General features: G+C 41.4%; 2 protein-coding genes across 2 annotated transcripts in view; both read left to right on the forward strand.

Annotated features, from left to right (window-relative positions):
• LOC117325220 (protein Hook homolog 3-like) overlaps nt 1-9591 on the forward strand; it is a 44369-nt gene extending 34778 nt beyond the window's left edge. The window contains 4 exon segments of the mRNA XM_033881309.1: nt 435-545; nt 1122-1193; nt 2812-6421; nt 6530-9591. Of these exon segments, the coding sequence (XP_033737200.1) occupies nt 435-545; nt 1122-1193; nt 2812-2952 (324 nt within the window). The 3' untranslated portion in view covers nt 2953-6421; nt 6530-9591.
• LOC117324882 (serine/arginine repetitive matrix protein 2-like) lies at nt 6030-9591 on the forward strand. Its single transcript, XM_033880710.1, has 3 exons — nt 6030-6037; nt 6422-7573; nt 7610-9591. Exons 1-3 carry the CDS (start codon nt 6030-6032, stop codon nt 7650-7652), a joined length of 1203 nt encoding a protein of 400 aa, XP_033736601.1. The 3' UTR covers nt 7653-9591.
• Nucleotides 9592-21680: the final 12089 nt, after the last annotated feature.

Here is a 21680-nt window from a genome sequence, read left to right on the forward strand (position 1 = left end):
GTAAAGAGAAGAGTTCTTTCCTCCTCGGTGCTTGATGAGATAATGAGAGATGCCTCTGTTGATATTTATCCCCGTAAAAATGTTTCTACTAAATAGTCACTAATCTCCTTAGCATGCCGTTGTTTCTCTCTTTTCCTGCAGAAGTCATATTTCAGTTTCTCAGTGTGTCCCCCTGATTCAGTAATAGCATTAATATGTAAGCCTCATGACCTCACTACAGTTAAACTACATGTATATATACAAATTTTATAGCATTCAGCTGTCCCGAGTTTATGAAAAAAAAATTAAAAGCACCAAAATGTTACTAACATACAAATACAATTAATAGCCATACTGTTATTAATCCCCTGTGATCATAATCTCTATCACATCTAAGATACATTAAATTAATGGACTGTTAATGACCTGTCACAAGTTCTGTTTCTCGTTGCTAGGTGTTCAAGGCTATAGACACCAAACAGAACACAGGAACTGTCCCTGAAGTGACAGTGACCGCCTTAAAAAATCAGCTGCAGGAAAAAGATAGATACATTGAACAGTTAGAGGTAATCCTTCCGTTACTTTTTGATTTCGCTGTCACTGTTTGATTTTAAGTAATTTTAGCATGATTTGTGATTTGATTTTTTTACCAGGAATGCATATTTACCACTAGTTACATTTTGTTTATAAAAACACAAGACCAAACCATTGTTCTAAAACTCAGTGTGAAATGTGTTGCATTCTCAGTTGATAAAAAGCTACCTGGCTTTATTCAGTTTTTAGAAGCAAAAATATATTGAGTTTTGGTTGAGAATTAAGTTGAAGCATTGAAAGCAGCATCGAACAGTAATTGCAATAGAAATAATATATAAAGAGAATTGAAGCTGTCAGCCTATTATGTCCTTACTAATTTATTTCAGACAACCATTATATATAATAATGCCAGTTGTCATATTGATAATGTAGGGATGTATCACTCAAAATCAGGTCTATAATGTAATTTCTTGTATTGAATGGTATTTCTGTATTAAGATTATCATATAATTTTACCAAATTAATGCATTTTTGTAGTGTTTACCACTTTTCTAATGAAATTCAGTGTATACATGATTGCTGAAAGCCTTGTGTCTTAACAATTCCAGAAAGAAAATGACAAGGCTAAAAATATACGAGAACAAGAGGAGAAATACATAGTATCTGCTTGGTATAATCTGGTAAGTTGTTTCCAGCCTATTAAACCCTCGTTGTCGTTTGATTGGGCCTTCTTTTACTACCATATCCTACCTGTCAGTAGCCCTGGGGTCAAACACATAAACTCGACCTAAAGTTAGTGGGGGAGGTGGAGGAGCTATTACGGGATACTTGACCTAAAGTTAGTGGGGGAGGTGGATGAGCTATTACAGGATACTCGACCTAAAGTTAGTAGGGGAGGTGGATGGTCTTACAGGATACTCAACCTAAAGTTAGTGGGGGAGGTGGATGAGTTATTACAGGATACTCGACCTAAAGTTAGTGGAGGAGGTGGATGAGTTATTACAGGATACTCAACCTAAAGTTAGTGGGGGAGGTGGATGAGTTATACTCGACCTAAAGTTAGTGGGGGAGGTGGATGAGCTATTACAGGATACTCAACCTAAAGTTAGTGGGGGAGGTGGATGGTCTATTACAGGATACTTGACCTAAAGTTAGTAGGGGAGGTGGATGAGCTATTACAGGATACTCGACCTAAAGTTAGTAGGGGAGGTGGATGAGCTATTACAGGATACTTGACCTAAAGTTAGTGGGGGAGGTGGATGAGCTATTACAGGATACTCGACCTAAAGTTAGTGGGGGAGGTGGACGAGCTATTACAGGATACTTGACCTAAAGTTAATGGGGGAGTTGGATGAGCTATTACAGGATACTCGACCTAAAGTTAGTGGGGGAGGTGGATGAGCTATTACAGGATACTTGACCTAAAGTTAATGGGGGAGTTGGATGAGTTATTACAGGATACTTGACCTAAAGTTAGTGGGGAAGGTGGATGAGTTATTACAGGATACTTGACCTAAAGTTAGTAGGGGAGGTGGATGAGCTATTACAGGATACTCGACCTAAAGTTAGTTGGCAGGTGGATGAGCTATTACAGGATACTCGACCTAAAGTTAGTTGGCAGGTGGATGAGCTATTACAGGATACTCGACCTAAAGTTAGTGGGGGAGGTGGATGAGCTATTACAGGATACTCGACCTAAAGTTAGTAGGGGAGGTGGATGAGTTATATTTGACCTAAAGTTAGTGGGGGAGGTGGATGAGTTATTACAGGATACTTGACCTAAAGTTAGTGGGGGAGGTGGAGGAGCTATTACAGGATACTCGACCTAAAGTTAGTAGGGGAGGTGGATGAGCTATTACGGGATACTCGACCTAAAGTTAGTGGGGGAGGTGGATGAGTTATTACAGGATACTCAACCTAAAGTTAGTGGGGGAGGTGGATGGGCTATTACAGGATACTCAACCTAAAGTTAGTGGGGGAGGTGGATGAGCTATTACAGGATACTTGACCTAAAGTTAGTTGGGGAGGTGGATGAGCTATTACAGGATACTCAACCTAAAGTTAGTGGGGGAGGTGGATGAGCTATTACAGGATACTCGACCTGAAGTTAGTTGGCAGGTGGATGAGCTATTACGGGATGATTAACATAATTTGGTAGCATTTTTACTTCACTGCAATATCCATATGCATGGTGATCTTGTCCGCATATAAAGACAAAGAGCAAATCAGGCTAAATCTGATGTTCTGAACCATATCTGATTTTGAAAATGTGAAGATATTCAGTGATCTGTGTTTCAGGGGATGCAGTTGAATCGTCAGGCTACAGAAGAAAGGTTGGCCAATGCTTCAACTGGACAGTCATTTTTAGCTAGACAACGACAAGTACATTCACGCAGGACTCAATCTATACCTAACTCACATCCAAATTCAACTCGGTGAAACAAACCAACCTTTTTTATTCTGCCAATATTTAACCACCAATACTGCAAATACTCCATGTGTCGACAGGAACACCCAACAGTGATTCATCGTGTCTGATGATCCAGCTGATATTTGTGTACTCGATTACAGCAGGATTCTGTGAGACGAAGATGCCACTACCAGATACTTGTGACCTTGACAACAATGGGGTGCCAGAATACAGCTCAACTCTGGAAAAATCTTCTCATTCATGGAGGAATACATGCATTTGCCATAATTACACGGAAGTCTATCAAGGCTAGCTGAAACCTTGTTTAAGACAAATTTATCATAGATATGTCATACCTACTTACATGTTGGTAGGTTACGACTATTTCATACAGGGCTTAACCTAGCTTGAGGTCTCTGTGGACAATCTGGCCACTCCTGTCTATAATTACCTTATGTCCTAATTAGTCATCAATTATATGGAACATTCAAATGTCATCAAAAATATGAAGCATTCAAAAGGCATTAACAGCTGAATAAATCTCTCAAATGGTTTTTTGGAAGCATATTTCATATTAAATTAAAGTCTTCCTTTGATTGTAAAATGTAGCTCCTTTAAACATAAGGTATGAAATATCTGACTTCACTCATTTCTCAATTGGCTATTGTCTGTTTTCCTTTAAGAGCAAAATTATAATACTGATAATCTGCTACTGTTGTATTCTGATATTCATGGAAGATTTATCAAATGTTAACACTGGTTGTATATGTATATCATTCAAAGTTATAAAAATCTCGGCAACAACAAAAACTGAAAATGATATGTCTCCAATGTTAAGAAATGAACTTGGTACTGGTGCTCTCCGACTATATTAGTCGTGATACGTTCATACCACAGCTGGATAAACTGTGACAGCAATGCTTCTTTATAATGTTATATTACTCTCAACTTGTTTCAAGAGGCTATCATGAGAAACTTTCAACTCACAATCAAACAACACACTTTACATGATTAATTAATGAAGTAATGCTTTACATGATTAATTAATGAAGTAATGCTTTGATAAGTTACATTTTATTTATTGGACAAAGTGTAGTATGTAAATGACTACAACACTGATGTTCATGCTGTGTACATGTTTCCCAAGTTGATCTTGCTAGTTTATCATTACACAGGAAAATGCAGTAGGACCTAAAATGCTTTTTGAGATAAATCTTGGATTTCACTGTCTTAGTGGAATTTTGGTAAAATATCATTTTCAGGAGATTTTTATCCAGCAGCTTGAACCTGTTGAAGTTTTCAGTATTTATTTTCACCTACATTGTGTATACATTGAGGTACATGTTAAATTTTAGCAAAAACCCGCTATTTCAGAATGTCAAGAATCGTACGTTTTCACCCTGTGACAATGTCGGTGTAATCTGCTCCACTGAAAATGTCACAAAATATTTGATATAACTAAGATAATATATAATACATATGTTTGGTGGTTGTAACTCATAATTAATGTACACCTGGGTATTACTTCAGGTAAAATCTGTGTTTGTCTCCATGTGATACAGCCTTCATGGTAAAGTTGACAGCTCTATATTAGATAAACATTCAGTACAAGTGTATAATCATGTTACAAATGTACATCACTCTGTTATCGATCATTGAAAAACAATCCACAGGATATAGACTCTGAGAATAATGTAAAGACCATGCGTACAGTTTGTAGTTTATGATAAATTCTAGGAATCTGAGTTTTCATCTGTGTCATCTTGGGTTACACATTGAAATATTGGGTGTTAACTATTAGAATAATAGAATGTAAATTTAGGTAATAGTTGACATGCTTTATACCAATAAACAACTGCCACCATCAACCTAAGTTTATCCTTTGCAATGAATTACAACTCAATATAAACCTCCAAAGAGAGGTATTTTTATTTGTTATCATTAAAGATCAGCTGTGTAGTAGGTGGTATATGTAGATATAACACAAATATTAATTACAGTTAATATAACGAGTGTAATCTATGCAGTCTGGTTATTAACAGATATAAATAGGTCTCGTTTTCTCTATCTCTAACAATGATGCCATCAAAATTAGATGTGACATTAACTACCTACCTAGCTAGCAGCTGTGATGTATTTGAAGCCTGATGTATTGTGTTGTTGTAATGGTGGACTTCGGTTAATCATACATGTAGCTGTCGTACAAATATGACAGTAACAAGTTGTTAAAGTAATTTTGGAGCTGAAAATCAACAATATTTTTGTGTTTCCTTCTATGTGATGATGTTAAATCTTAGATTAAGTTTTAGTTTTGAATTTAATATTTGGAACTTGTACCAGTATGTTGATAGCTTACCATCAAGTAAATATAACTTTAGTAGTTTTAAACTGGGCCTTGTCACACAGTGAAGGACTTGACTTCATCAACATGGCTACATCAGTGTTATTTACTAGTCATATCCCAGCTAGTTTTATGAACTTTGAATCTCACCAGACCCGTCATAATGAGGTTACTCGTGTACCCCGTACACAATCACATGTCAATGTTAATTATATAATGTATAGTAAAATGACTGGTGGGACTAACTATTTCATGGTCCACTTTTTTTATTTACATTATTTGTACTTGAAACCTTAGATAACGTTTTTTTTTTCTCTATTTTGAAACCTAATGAAGGCAATATAGAAATTGACAAGTGATACGGGAGTTGTTTGTATGTAGATAGGAAGCTTGGGTGATACCTGTGATATGTTGTCGCCTGGACATCACTGCCATTCAGTACTAGTCAGTAGTAGCATGACTGTCTGTGATTAATAAACTTTATATATTCAGGTTATTATTTATATAGATTTACAGACATAATACAAAAAAGGGGGATATGTGTCGGTAGTAGGGGGGGAGACATTTCTAGCTGGTTGGAGCTCTCCATATTGATTAGATTTATTTTGTTTAATTACCATGTAAATTGAAGTACAATAATGATATAATAATTAATCACTGCTATATTTTGAATATCATGTCTTTTTTTTTCTTTTTTTTTTGAAGTATTGAGGACATATTTGAAAATCTATTTATTTATTCAAAATCTTCAAGAAAGTTTGAAGTATGAGGAGGTCAGATAAATAGCAAAAAGAAATTTCAAAATGACAGGATGATTTGAGTACTATTAAGAAGTACATGTAACTAAGAGTAACCGGGAAGTATATGTTACCGGGATTAATCAGGAAGTATGTATTATAGTAACATGATTACATGTAATTACTTGTAACTAAGAGGTATTGTGAGTAATTAGGAAGTACATGTAATTAGTAAGATGTGATGTCTGTTCACAACTGAAACTTTGTTAATGAAAGGAGTTGACAAAGCACTGTGATGGTTATTTATAAGATAATGACTACATCCTTCTTATATTGTCTTAGATGACATTATCTTCAGGCCTCCGGATCGTAACACAGATTAAGTCTGGACTAACGTCTGTTTACTGATCCTGTGACCAGGTATGTGAGACGTCTGTTTACTGATCCCGTGACCAGGTATGCGAGACGTCTGTTTACTGATCCCGTGACCAGGTATGCGAGACGTCTGTTTACTGATCCTGTGACCAGGTATGCGAGACGTCTGTTTACTGATCCCGTGACCAGGTATGTGAGACGTCTGTTTACTGATCCCGTGACCAGGTATGCGAGACGTCTGTTTACTGATCCTGTGACCAGGTATGTGAGACGTCTGTTTACTGATCCTGTGACCAGGTATGTGAGACGTCTGTTTACTGATCCCGTGACCAGGTATGCGAGACGTCTGTTTACTGATCCCGTGACCAGGTATGCGAGACGTCTGTTTACTGATCCTGTGACCAGGTATGTGAGACGTCTGTTTACTGATCCCGTGACCAGGTATGCGAGACGTCTGTTTACTGATCCCGTGACCAGGTATGCGAGACGTCTGTTTACTGATCCCGTGACCAGGTATGCGAGACGTCTGTTTACTGATCCTGTGACCAGGTATGTGAGACGTCTGTTTACTGATCCCGTGACCAGGTATGTGAGACGTCTGTTTACTGATCCTGTGACCAGGTATGTGAGACGTCTGTTTACTGATCCCGTGACCAGGTATGTGAGACGTCTGTTTACTGATCCCGTGACCAGGTATGTGAGACGTCTGTTTACTGATCCCGTGACCAGGTATGCGAGACGTCTGTTTACTGATCCCGTGACCAGGTATGCGAGACGTCTGTTTACTGATCCCGTGACCAGGTATGCGAGACGTCTGTTTACTGATCCCGTGACCAGGTATGCGAGACGTCTGTTTACTGATCCCGTGACCAGGTATGCGAGACGTCTGTTTACTGATCCCGTGACCAGGTATGCGAGACGTCTGTTTACTGATCCCGTGACCAGGTATGCGAGACGTCTGTTTACTGATCCCGTGACCAGGTATGCGAGACGTCTGTTTACTGATCCCGTGACCAGGTATGTGAGACGTCTGTTTACTGATCCCGTGACCAGGTATGTGAGACGTCTGTTTACTGATCCTGTGACCAGGTATGTGAGACGTCTGTTTACTGATCCCGTGACCAGGTATGCGAGACGTCTGTTTACTGATCCCGTGACCAGGTATGTGAGACGTCTGTTTACTGATCCCGTGACCAGGTATGTGAGACGTCTGTTTACTGATCCTGTGACCAGGTATGTGAGGATGTCAAGGATATGTGCAATTTTACTGTTTTAGAATTATGATGTAGGTGTGATGCTTGTCATCATCAATGATAACTGATTTGTAGGAGTTATTAGGATATCACTATTGATAGGACAGACACTCAGATGTATAACCGGGGTAGGAGTTATTAGGATATCACTATTGATAGGACAGACACTCAGATGTATAACCGGGGTAGGAGTTATTAGGATATCACTATTGATAGGACAGACACTCAGATGTATAACCGGGGTAGGAGTTATTAGGATATCACTATTGATAGGACAGACACTCAGATGTATAACCGGGGTAGGAGTTATTAGGATATCACTATTGATAGGACAGACACTCAGATGTATAACCGGGGTAGGAGTTATTAGGATATCACTATTGATAGGACAGACACTCAGATGTATAACCGGGGTAGGAGTTATTAGGATATCACTATTGATAGGACAGACACTCGGATGTATAACCGGGGTAGGAGTTATTAGGATATCACTATTGATAGGACAGACACTCGGATGTATAACCGGGGTAGGAGTTATTAGGATATCACTATTGATAGGACAGACACTCAGATGTATAACCGGGGTAGGAGTTATCTATCATGTATTATATACTGGCTCTCATTCTTTCTTATCCTAGTACATGTATTTACTTTCAGGCTAGATTTATCATGAGAAAGCACTAAATCATGCAAGAAACTTCTAATTAGAATTTACATACTTTTCTTAACAATGGATAATTATAGTTCCTTTATCTTATGACATACAGATATATCATTAATTAATGGTATCTTAATTATGTATAGATACATCACTAATTAATTGTATCGTTAACGATGTACAGATATTATAAAGACCACTTATACTGAAGTGTCCTGGTCACACCTGCCCTAATGATTCACTGTAACACTTGATGGTCCTGTACCATGTACAGTTTTGGATGCCCTGTGTGTGCTGCACCCCATCACTGTTTTTATTTACACTTCACAGTGCTAACATCACTCCCCTCATATTATTATAAGTTTATATTTTATTTAATACTTTATATTTTCTCTGTATTATTTTTTCTTTGTACACATATTTAATTAAAATGATTATGTTGAAAGAATATCATGTTTAACTACATGTCAACTGTAATCTTATGAATTTGGCTAAAAAAAACAGCATAGATATTGTTTTCTCGTTATAGCAAATTATATAAAAGGGTCAGTATGTTCTTTGGCCATGGTTGGATATTTTGTTTAATTTTCTGGGCTGATTATCTCCCTTGTTCTCTGTTTGACCTTTGTGCTACTAACGTTAAGATAATTTTATTCTATTGTTTTTTAATGTTATAGTAAAAGATATTCTGGTGTAAGCGGTTTTTTTTTATTGATTGGTTTGTGCTCATTATTATGTAAAAAAATATTTTGTACACACACAACTAGTGCATGGTGCTGTAGGAAATGTTCAGTTATCAAATAGGACATGGCAGTTCACTTCAGTACCATGATCTGGCCTACACTACTTAAACCTATATACAGTGTGCCATGTATTACTGTCTTATTGACAAACAAGCTAACAGTAAACCCAGTGTAATCAGTACTAGGACCACTAATAAAGATTTAAAGGCATTGATTGTTTAGGAACTAGATATCATTAATGGTTGCTATGGTTTTTGATTACAACTACCTCTACATATTACTAATGTCCTGATTTTCATGATCTTTGTAACTAAGGAACATGTTAGCCATTCTAAATTGGAATGAAAAATCACTTCCAAGGCTTGTTAATGTTAGGACATTAGAGACATGTCACTACAACTAACTGGTGGAGGTTACTCAAACGGGTTTATAATGTAACTAACATACAAACACAAACTTACGCAAATAGTATTGTTCACATCTGGATTTTAATCTTGTCAGGGTATCCAATATCATATTTTTTAAAGACCAAGTGATTTTGTAATAAAAGGTACAGCATTATATCTGTGTTCTATTGTTACTCTTTTGCATTGTGTCCCTCCTTCCACACATTATCTTGTCTGGACCCTCTCTCCTACACTACTTGTCACTAGAATTTCATGCTTGGATAATGGACTCACTTAGATGGGGTGATGTGTCATGCCCCAAACTACAGTCGCAGTGACCTACATTTTGATCTTTGACCTACATCAAAGAAAAACGTTTGGCCTGATCTGCTGCTCTTCTTGTCACATGAACAAGGGACATAGCTTCATCCAGTGTATATCAGGTCTCTGGTTCATCTTACTCGGGGTTTCACTTGCATTGAGGTTATGATGGTGCTTACTAAGATTATTAATATTCTTGAATTTATTCACCTAAAAAACACCAATCGCAATTCAAATGTGATGGGATTGTCAAATAGTTAGTGTGTATAATTAGTTGCAAACAAATAGATTATTTGCTCTCGTGAGGTATACTTTCACAGCCGATGGGAGAGGGTAATTCGCTGAGTTGTCTTGTTTTTATAATTTTGAAATGTATAGACTCCTGAATACAGACGATTTAGTTAATTCTCTATTTCATATAGATTTATATACAATAATTATGAAACGTCTTTTTTATTCCACAATGAAAAAAAAATGAAATGTTCCATTATTCTTACACATTGTACCTTCAAAACATTTATACATTTTTGAGACTCAATACCCCGCCGGGGGCCGAGTGCTTAAGGTACCCCGACACTTTAACTAGCCCTCCACTTCCAAAACCTGGCAAGTCCATAAATGGCCCTGGCAGTCAATAGGACGTTAAACAAAATAAACTAAAACCGTCTCCTCCGTCTGGTTGAGATCTCCGGAATTTAACTAACCGTTATCATTACAGGTGATGGTGCTCGTCGAAAGTTTGTGACGTCACTATCATTTTCATTGGGCGACCATTATAAATGCGAGTCAGAGAAATCAATATACTAACCATTACACAACATCAAGCTATTTTATAACATCATTTAGCAGCAGAAATGTGCTGCTGTATGTCAGAAACATATATCACTGACATTCAGATTGTTTCATTGTCGTCAGATGATGAAATTGGGCGCCCTACACACCAGATGATGACATTTCCCGTACACTGAGTGAGCGCCCTAAACATCAGATGATGACATTTCCCGTACACTAATTGGGCGCCCTACATATCAGATGATGACATTTCCCGTACACTAATTGGGCGCCCTACATATCAGATGATGACATTTCCCGTACACTAATTGGGCGCCCTACACATCAGATGATGACATTTCCCGTACACTAATTGGGCGCCCTACATATCAGATGATGACATTTCCCGTACACTAATTGGGCGCCCTACATATTAGATGATGACATTTCCCGTACAATGATTGGGCGCCCTACACATCAGATGATGACATTTCCCGTACACTAATTGGGCGCCCTACATATTAGATGATGACATTTCCGTACAATGAGTGGGCGCCCTACATATCAGATGATGACATTTCCCGTACACTGACTGGGCGCCCTACACATCAGATGATGACATTTCCCGTACAATGAGTGGGCGCCCTACATATCAGATGATGACATTTCCCGTACAATGAGTGGGCGCCTTACACATCAGTCGTTTCCTGGAATCGCACTGTTTTATCATTTCGTTGTGGAACAAATAATCTGGCTGAGTTTGTTTAACCGGGTCGAATCCCGATAGACATGCGCACATTATGATTTGTTTCCAGTATTGCCCATACACTTGAATGTATAATTGGTTTAGCATTGAGTTACCCTGAACACTCCGTCGTAAATGTAGGGATTTATACGGGCACCTCATTCAAATTGTGGGAGAAACTTGAGAAAGATAGCGTGGACACACAAAGCTACAAAGCCTTGTTTAATTATTATTTAACGAACTTGCCAATCAATCAATCCTCAATTAATTATTTTATTCGTCAAAAATGAGATTACAACAAAATAAACTTTCAAAAATTACAATAGTTACATCATCTTGTATAGTACTTGGTGAGCGACTGAGATTGTAAACACAGAGTTTAAGTCTTTGATAGTTTTTTTGGATGCGATTTCCAAAAACTCGACGCCATCTTTCAATAAAATATTACATTTTCATTGGATTCAAACAATTCTCCCAGAGCATGACATTTCATTCAGAATAGTATCACGAAAAAAATATTCTTGTGAGAGATTGTAAATCTAAAGGCACACCTCGGATCCGTATACTGTATGATAACTTGTTCTTTGAATGTGTCTTGTCCTCAAGATGGAGAATCGGTTCTACGTATAGTTCTATGTGTTATCCACGCGTACCGTTTCAATTCATATCGTGGAGAACAGTACTTTTTTATTGTTTTCATTATTCCAACAAAGTTCAGTATTTCATTTTTTTGGTCACATTCTTTATCTTCTCATTTCACCAAATGTAATAATAGCATTCTAACTTGTGATTCGAATTCCCAGGTTTGTTTCATACATTTATACGATATTTAAATGGCGCGGGCGTCGTACCTGTAAGGCCAGTGCTGGGTCACCACAGTTAATAAGCGGACATCCTGACAGTAAGTATGGGACAGTAAGACCAACTTATTCTCTCCCGAATTATATACTTCCGTTAATCCTTTGTTGGTATATGTTTACTTGTTTATTACATGTATTCCCTCCCTGTGTTTACAATGGTAACTCCTGTCTAACGCACCAATTTATTGTTTCATTATATCATTTTATCAGCTGGGCATGTAGTTGTTTTTGTTTTTTATCATTCTGAGAGTATTTTCATAACTTTCAGATCCTTCTATAACCAATATTACAAGAACACGATATCTTCATTATGTTAACGTGAGCGCCCACTGGAGACTCATCTCTATGACGTAGGAGTCAGGATATGCTGCCAGCTCATTTTTTAAACAGTATTTCGCAGGTGCGCGCACTTTTATCGCCGAGACATGTCAGTTCCAAATGTTAAAAGCTTCCACGATACAATATAGCATTACAAATGATGGATAGCAGTTAGGACATTCTAATGTGTCACAGTTCTACAGTAAGACAACATTCAAACAATGATATTGGTACATGTATGACCCAATACATGAGAGATACCAAGACAGGGGAGATATCAAGACAGGAGAGACACCAAGACAGGGGAGATATCAATACAGGAGAGATACCAAGACAGGGCAGATATCAATACATGAGATATACCAAGACAGGGGAGATATCAAAACAGGAGAGATACCAAGACAGATGAGATATTAAGACATGAGATATACGTGAACATGATATATAAAATTCAGGAAAAGAACTTTTACAGGAGAGATATCAATACAGGAGAGATATATGTACAGGAGAGATCTCAAAATAAGAGACATACATGTACTATTGGAGAGATACCAGTACAGGAGAGATACCTGTACTATTGGAAGGAAAACAATACAGATGACAATACAGGACAAATAACAAGGCAATGAAAGGTATCTGTGCAGGAGAGATACCTTAACTGGAGATTATCTGTATTGTAGGCATACTTATACATGAGAGATACCCGTACTGGAGATTATCTGTACATGAGAGATACCTGTACTGGAGATTATCTATACATGAGAGATACCTGTTTTGGAGATTATCTGTACATGAGAGATACCGGTATTGGAGATTATCTGTACATGAGAGATACCTGTACAGCAGATTATCTATACATGAGAGATACATGTACTGGAGATTATCTGTACATGAGAGATACCTGTACTGGAGATTATCTGTACATGAGAGATACCTGTACAGGAGATTATCTGTACATGAGAGATACCTGTATTGGAGATTATCTGTTCATGAGAGATACCGGTACTGGAGATTATCTGTACATGAGAGTTACCTGTACTGGAGATTATCTGTACATGAGAGATACCTGTACTGGAGATTATCTGTACATGAGAGATACATGTACTGGAGATTATCTGTACACGAGAGATACCTGTACTGGAGATTATCTGTACATGAGAGATACCTGTTTTGGAGATTATCTGTACATGAGAGATACCTGTACAGGAGATTATCTGTATATGAGATTATCTGTACATGAGAGATACCTGTATTGTAGATTATCTGTACATGAGAGATACCTGTTTTGGAGATTATCTGTACATGAGAGATACCTGTTTTGGAGATTATCTGTACATGAGAGATACCTGTATTGGAGATTATCTGTACATGAGAGATACCGGTACTGGAGAGTATCTGTACATGAGAGATACCTGTATGGGAGATTATCTGTACATGAGAGATACCTGTACAGGAGATTATCTGTACATGAGAGATACCTGTACTGGAGATTATCTGTACATGAGAGATACCTGTATGGGAGATTATCTGTACATGAGAGATACATGTATGGGAGATTATCTGTACATGAGAGATACCTGTACAGGAGATTATCTGTACATGAGAGATACCGGTACTGGAGAGTATCTGTACATGAGAGATACCTGTACAGGAGATTATCTGTACATGAGAGATACTTGTACAGGAGATTATCTGTACATGAGAGATACCTGTATTGGAGATTATCTGTACATGAGATATACCTGTACTGGAGATTATCTGTACATGAGAGATACCTGTACTGGAAATTATCTGTACATGAGAGATACCTGTACTGGAGATTATCTGTATATGAGATTATCTGTACATGAGAGATACCTGTATTGTAGATTATCTGTACATGAGAGATACCTGTACTGGAGATTATCTGTACATGAGAGATACCTGTATGGGAGATTATCTGTACATGAGAGATACCTGTATTGGAGATTATCTGTATATGAGAGATACCTGTACTGGAGATTATCTGTACATGAGAGATACCTGTATGGGAGATTATCTGTACATGAGAGATACCTGTATTGGAGATTATCTGTACATGAGAGATACCTGTACTGGAGATTATATGTACATGAGAGTTACCTGTACTGGATATTATCTGTACATGAGAGATACCTGTACTGGAGATTATCTGTACATGAGAGATACCTGTATTGGAGATTATCTGTACATGAGAGATACCTGTACTGGAGATTATCTGTACATGAGAGATACCTGTACTGGAGATTATCTGTACATGAGAGATACCTGTACTGGAGATTATCTGTACATGAGAGATACCTTTATGGGAGATTATCTGTACATGAGAGATACCTGTACTGGAGATTATCTGTACATGAGAGATACCGGTACTGGAGATTATCTGTACATGAGAGTTACCTGTACTGGAGATTATCTGTACATGAGAGATACCTGTACTGGAGATTATCTGTACATGAGAGATACTGGCACTGGGGATTATCTGTACATGAGAGATACCTGTACTGGAGATTATATGTACATGAGAGTTACCTGTACAGGAGATTATCTATACATGAGAGATACCTGTATTGGAGATTATCTGTACATTAGAGATACCTGTACTGGAGATTATCTGTACATGAGAGATACCTGTACTGGAGATTATCTGTACATGAGAGATACCTGTTTTGGAGATTATCTGTACATGAGAGATACCTGTACTGGAGATTATCTGTACATGAGAGATACATGTACTGGAGATTATCTGTACATGAGAGATACCTGTACTGGAGATTATCTGTACATGAGAGATACCTGTACTGGAGATTATCTGTACATGAGAGATACCTGTACTGGAGATTATCTATACATGAGAGATACCGGTACTGGAGATTATCTGTACATGAGAGATACCTGTACTGGAGATTATCTGTACATGAAAGATACCTGTACTGGAGATTATCTATACATGAGAGATACCGGTACTGGAGATTATCTGTACATGAGAGATACCTGTATTGGAGATTATCTGTACATGAGAGATACCTGTATGGGAGATAATCTGTACATGAGAGATACCTGTATTAGAGATTATCTGTACATTAGAGATACCTGTACTGGAGATTATCTGTACATGAGAGATACCTGTACTGGAGATTATCTGTACATGAGAGATACCGGTATTAGAGATTATCTGTACATTAGAGATACCTGTTTTGGAGATTATCTGTACATGAGTGATACCTGTATGGGAGATAATCTGTACATGAGAGATACCTGTAATGGAAATTATCTGTACATGAGAGATACCTGTATGGGAGATAATCTGTACATGAGAGATACCTCTACTGGAGATTATCTGTACATGAGAGAAACCTGTACTGGAGATTATCTGTACATGAGAGATACCTGTAATGGAAATTATGTGTACATGAGAGATACCTGTATGGGAGATTATCTGTACATGAGAGATGCCTGTAATGGAAATTATCTGTACATGAGAGATACCTGTATGGGAGATAATCTGTACATGAGAGATACCTGTACTGGAGATTATCTGTACATGAGAGATACCTGTGCTGGAGAGATTCAAATACACACAGGACAGATACCGGGCGGAGAGCTAATGTTACAGACACTGATGACAAATATTTACAGAGCGAGCTGTCAATAGAGAAAAGATTGGGACAAGATATGGCGTGTCAACATCGGTCGTAGGTGTAATGGTTGGAGGGTCATTTGACACAATGGCGGACCTGTACAACAAGCTCCTGGCTCGTATATAATCAGATGACCTCTATTAACTAATGAAAGGCTTCCGGGCTATGTATTTGATGTTTACACTATCCTAGATAACAACGCACGATAAACTCTGTCGAGGGAGACATAATTCCACGGAAAGCGACAGTTTCGCTGAAACAAGAACTATACCAGGTTAGATAACTCCTAAACTCTAGTATGCCGAGTAATAGTATGGAATATGGAATGGATAGCCCATTTCATATCGCATCATTTGTCAATGTATACACTTGAACGCAGACTATTTAATGTTTTAACTCATTCACTAATTAAGATAAAACTCGTTGTTGATTAAGCTGTTCCTGCTTTGGGTGGAGTTTTTTGTTTTATTTTTTGTTGTTGTTATTTTGGGTTTTTTTGGGGGGTTTCTTTTTTATAGAATTAGTCATACACGTTGGAGTAAGTGAATGACATTATTCCGTATTTTTTGTGCCCTTAGTTTCCAGAACATTCATAAAAATCACCCACAAATCCGCCTACAACAGATATTCCTACCGACACGTGACAAAGTTCTCATCCAATGGCGCAGTGAGCAGACTCTTGAGCTCGTACCAAACTTCTGAGCTACGAGACAGATACATATGGCTAAGATGGTGATTTGAGTAGACATATAACCGTCTATCTATTTTAAGCAGCGCCTGATAGATAATTTTATTCGAGCTAGAAATTAATTTGTAGAAATGTCGTCAAAATGATTTTTGTATAAATTCCTTATTGATAGCTATACGTTACAATTTTACTTAACAAACTATATTCAAGATACATATCTTAAATTTATTTCGAAATTACGACAGTCAGCTCGCCAGCTCTATGTAGAAGGAGGTAGGTATCGCAATATTCCAAGGGCGAATAGAATTTGTCGTTATTGTGACCAAAACCAGGTAGAGGATGAGTTTTATTTTGTTTTAATATGTCCATTCTACAAAGATAATAGAAAGAAGTTCCTTAAAATGTATTACTGGAATCGCCCATCTTCATATAAACTTGTCGAACTGTTGTGTGGACATAACAGGAAAGCGCTTTGTAATATAGAGAAGTGCTTGAAATTGTGTGTTACAGCACGTTCTAGATTTCAGCTACTGTCAGGTTTTCTCTTCTGATGGAGTCTCCTGTCAGGTGGTGTCTCTTCTGATGTAGTCTCCTGTGAGGCTGTGTCTCCTCTGATGGAGTATCCTGTCCGGTGGTGTCACCTCTGATGGAGTCTCCTGTCCGGTGGTGTCACCTCTGATGGAGCCTCCTGTCCGGTGGTGTCACCTCTGATGGAGTCTCCTGTCCGGTGGTGTCACCTCTGATGGAGTCGTGTCCGGTGGTGTCTCCTCTGGTAGAGTCCCCTGTCAGGTGGTGTCTCCTCTGATGGAGTCTCCTGTCCGGTGGTGTCACCTCTGATGGAGTCTCCTGTCAGGTGCTGTCTCCTCTGGTAGAGTCCCCTGTCAGGTGGTGTCTCCTCTGATGGAGTCCCCTGTCCGGTGGTGTCACCTCTGATGGAGCCTCCTGTCAGGTGCTGTCTCCTCTGATGGAGTCTCCTGTCCGGTGGTGTCTCCTCTGATGGAGTCTCCTGTGAGGCTGTGTCTCCTCTGATGGAGTCTCCTGTCCGGTGGTGTCACCTCTGATGGAGTCTCCTGTCCGGTGGTGTCACCTCTGATGGAGCCTCCTGTCCGGTGGTGTCACCTCTGATGGAGTCTCCTGTCCGGTGGTGTCACCTCTGATGGAGTCGTGTCCGGTGGTGTCTCCTCTGGTAGAGTCCCCTGTCAGGTGGTGTCTCCTCTGATGGAGTCTCCTGTCCGGTGGTGTCACCTCTGATGGAGTCTCCTGTCAGGTGCTGTCTCCTCTGGTAGAGTCCCCTGTCAGGTGGTGTCTCCTCTGATGGAGTCCCCTGTCCGGTGGTGTCACCTCTGATGGAGCCTCCTGTCAGGTGCTGTCTCCTCTGATGGAGTCTCCTGTCCAGTGGTGTCTCCTCTGATGGAGTCTCCTGTCAGGTTGTGTCTCCTCTGATGGAGTCTCCTGTCAGGTGGTGTCTCCTCTGATTGAGTCTCCTGTTTGGTGGTGTCTCCTCTGATGGAGTCTCCTGTTTGGTGGTGTCTCCTCTGATGGAATCTCCTGTCAGGTGATGTCTCCTCTGATGGAGTCTCCTGTCAGGTGGTGTCTCATCTGATGGAGTCTCCTGTCAGGTGATGTCTCCTCTGATGGTGTCTCCTGTCAGGTGGTGTCTCCTCTGATTGAGTCTCCTGTCAGGTGATGTCTCCTCTGATGGAGTCTCCTGTCAGGTGGTGTCTCCTCTGATGGAGTCTCCTGTTTGGTGGTGTCTCTCTGATGGAGTCTCCTGTCAGGTGGTGTCTCCTCTGGTGGAGTCTCCTGTTTGGTGTTGTCTCCTCTGATGGAGTCTCCTGTCAGGTGATGTCTCCTCTAATGGAGTCTCCTGTCAGGTGGTTTCTCCTCTGATTGAGTCTCCTGTCCGGTGGTGTCTCCTCTGATGGAGTCTCCTGTCAGGTGGTGTCTCCTCAGATTGAGTCTCCTGTCAGGTGGTGTCTCCTCTGATGGAGTCTCCTGTTTGGTGGTGTCTCTCTGATGGAGTTTCCTGTCCGGTGGTGTCTCCTCTGATGGATTCTCCTGTCAGGTGGTGTCTCCTCTGATGGAGTCTCCTGTTTGGTGGTGTCTCCTCTAATGGAGTCTCCTGTCAGGTGATGTCTCCTCTGATGGAGTCTCCTGTCAGGTGGTGTCTCCTCTGATGGAGTCTCCTGTCAGGTGGTGTCTCCTCTGATGGAGTCTCCTGTTAGGTGGTGTCTCCTCTGATGGAGTCTCCTGTCAGGTGATGTCTCCTCTGATGGATCCTCCTGTCAGATGGTGTCTCCTCTGATGGAGTCTCCTGTCCGGTGGTGTCTCCTCTGATGGAGTCTCCTGTCCGGTGGTGTCACCTCTGATGGAGCCTCCTGTCCGGTGGTGTCACCTCTGATGGAGTCTCCTGTCCGGTGGTGTCACCTCTGATGGAGCCTCCTGTCCGGTGGTGTCACCTCTGATGGAGTCTCCTGTCCGGTGGTGTCACCTCTGATGGAGTCGTGTCCGGTGGTGTCTCCTCTGGTAGAGTCCCCTGTCAGGTGGTGTCTCCTCTGATGGAGTCTCCTGTTTGGTGGTGTACCCTCTGATGGAGTCTCCTGTCAGGTGCTGTCTCCTCTGGTAGAGTCCCCTGTCAGGTGGCGTCTCCTCTGATGGAGTCCCCTGTCCGGTGGTGTCACCTCTGATGGAGCCTCCTGTCAGGTGCTGTCTCCTCTGATGGAGTCTCCTGTCCGGTGGTGTCTCCTCTGATGGAGTCTCCTGTCAGGTGGTGTCTCCTCTGATGGAGTCTCCTGTCAGGTTGTGTCTCCTCTGATGGAGTCTCCTGTCAGGTGGTGTCTCCTCTGATTGAGTCTCCTGTTTGGTGGTGTCTCCTCTGATGGAGTCTCCTGTTTGGTGGTGTCTCCTCTGATGGAATCTCCTGTCAGGTGATGTCTCCTCTGATGGAGTCTCCTGTCAGGTGGTGTCTCATCTGATGGAGTCTCCTGTCAGGTGATGTCTCCTCTGATGGAGTCTCCTGTCAGGTGGTGTCTCCTCTGATTGAGTCTCCTGTCAGGTGATGTCTCCTCTGATGGAGTCTCCTGTCAGGTGGTGTCTCCTCTGATGGAGTCTCCTGTTTGGTGGTGTCTCTCTGATGGAGTCTCCTGTCAGGTGGTGTCTCCTCTGATGGAGTCTCCTGTTTGGTGGTGTCTCCTCTGATGGAGTCTCCTGTCAGGTGATGTCTCCTCTGATGGAGTCTCCTGTCAGGTGGTGTCTCCTCTGATTGAGTCTCCTGTCCGGTGGTGTCTCCTCTGATGGAGTCTCCTGTCCGGTGGTGTCTCCTCTGATGGAGTCTCCTGTCAGGTGGTGTCTCCTCTGATGGAGTCTCCTGTCCGGTGGTGTCTCCTCTGATGGAGTCTCCTGTGAGGCTGTGTCTCCTCTGATGGAGTCTCCTGTCCGGTGGTGTCACCTCTGATGGAGTCTCCTGTCCGGTGGTGTCACCTCTGATGGAGCCTCCTGTCCGGTGGTGTCACCTCTGATGGAGTCTCCTGTCAGGTGGTGTCTCCTCTGATGGAGTCTCCTGTTTGGTGGTGTCTCTCTGATGGAGTCTCCTGTCAGGTGGTGTCTCCTCTGATGGAGTCTCCTGTTTGGTGGTGTCTCCTCTGATGGAGTCTCCTGTCAGGTGATGTCTCCTCTGATGGAGTCTCCTGTCAGGTGGTGTCTCCTCTGATTGAGTCTCCTGTCCGGTGGTGTCTCCTCTGATGGAGTCTCCTGTCCGGTGGTGTCTCCTCTGATGGAGCCTCCTGTCAGGTGGTGTCTCCTCTGATGGAGTCTCCTGTCCGGTGGTGTCTCCTCTGATGGAGTCTCCTGTGAGGCTGTGTCTCCTCTGATGGAGTCTCCTGTCCGGTGGTGTCACCTCTGATGGAGTCTCCTGTCCGGTGGTGTCACCTCTGATGGAGCCTCCTGTCCGGTGGTGTCAACTCTGATGGAGTCTCCTGTCCGGTGGTGTCACCTCTGATGGAGTCGTGTCCGGTGGTGTCTCCTCTGGTAGAGTCCCCTGTCAGGTGGTGTCTCCTCTGATGGAGTCTCCTGTCCGGTGGTGTCACCTCTGATGGAGTCTCCTGTCAGGTGCTGTCTCCTCTGGTAGAGTCCCCTGTCAGGTGCTGTCTCCTCTGATGGAGTCTCCTGTCCGGTGGTGTCTCCTCTGATGGAGTCTCCTGTCAGGTTGTGTCTCCTCTGATGGAGTCTCCTGTCAGGTGGTGTCTCCTCTGATTGAGTCTCCTGTTTGGTGGTGTCTCCTCTGATGGAGTCTCCTGTTTGGTGGTGTCTCCTCTGATGGAATCTCCTGTCAGGTGATGTCTCCTCTGATGGAGTCTCCTGTCAGGTGGTGTCTCATCTGATGGTGTCTCCTGTCAGGTGATGTCTACTCTGATGGTGTCTCCTGTCAGGTGGTGTCTCCTCTGATTGAGTCTCCTGTCAGGTGATGTCTCCTCTGATGGAGTCTCCTGTCAGGTGGTGTCTCCTCTGATGGAGTCTCCTGTTTGGTGGTGTCTCTCTGATGGAGTCTCCTGTCAGGTGGTGTCTCCTCTGATGGAGTCTCCTGTCCGGTGGTGTCACCTCTGATGGAGTCTCCTGTCCGGTGGTGTCACCTCTGATGGAGCCTCCTGTCCGGTGGTGTCACCTCTGATGGAGTCTCCTGTCCGGTGGTGTCACCTCTGATGGAGTCGTGTCCGGTGGTGTCTCCTCTGGTAGAGTCCCCTGTCAGGTGGTGTCTCCTCTGATGGAGTCTCCTGTTTGGTGGTGTCACCTCTGATGGAGTCTCCTGTCAGGTGCTGTCTCCTCTGGTAGAGTCCCCTGTCAGGTGGCGTCTCCTCTGATGGAGTCCCCTGTCCGGTGGTGTCACCTCTGATGGAGCCTCCTGTC

This window comes from Pecten maximus, chromosome 4 (assembly GCF_902652985.1).
Source record: "Pecten maximus chromosome 4, xPecMax1.1, whole genome shotgun sequence".
NCBI classification, from domain to species: Eukaryota; Metazoa; Mollusca; class Bivalvia; order Pectinida; family Pectinidae; genus Pecten; species Pecten maximus.

Excerpts from the sequence above, each read along its gene's own strand:
- LOC117324882 (XM_033880710.1), top strand. Across the intron at positions 7,574-7,609 it reads TTTACTGATCCCGTGACCAG|GTATGTGAGGATGTCAAGGA; the intron begins GTATGTGAGACG and ends TCCTGTGACCAG.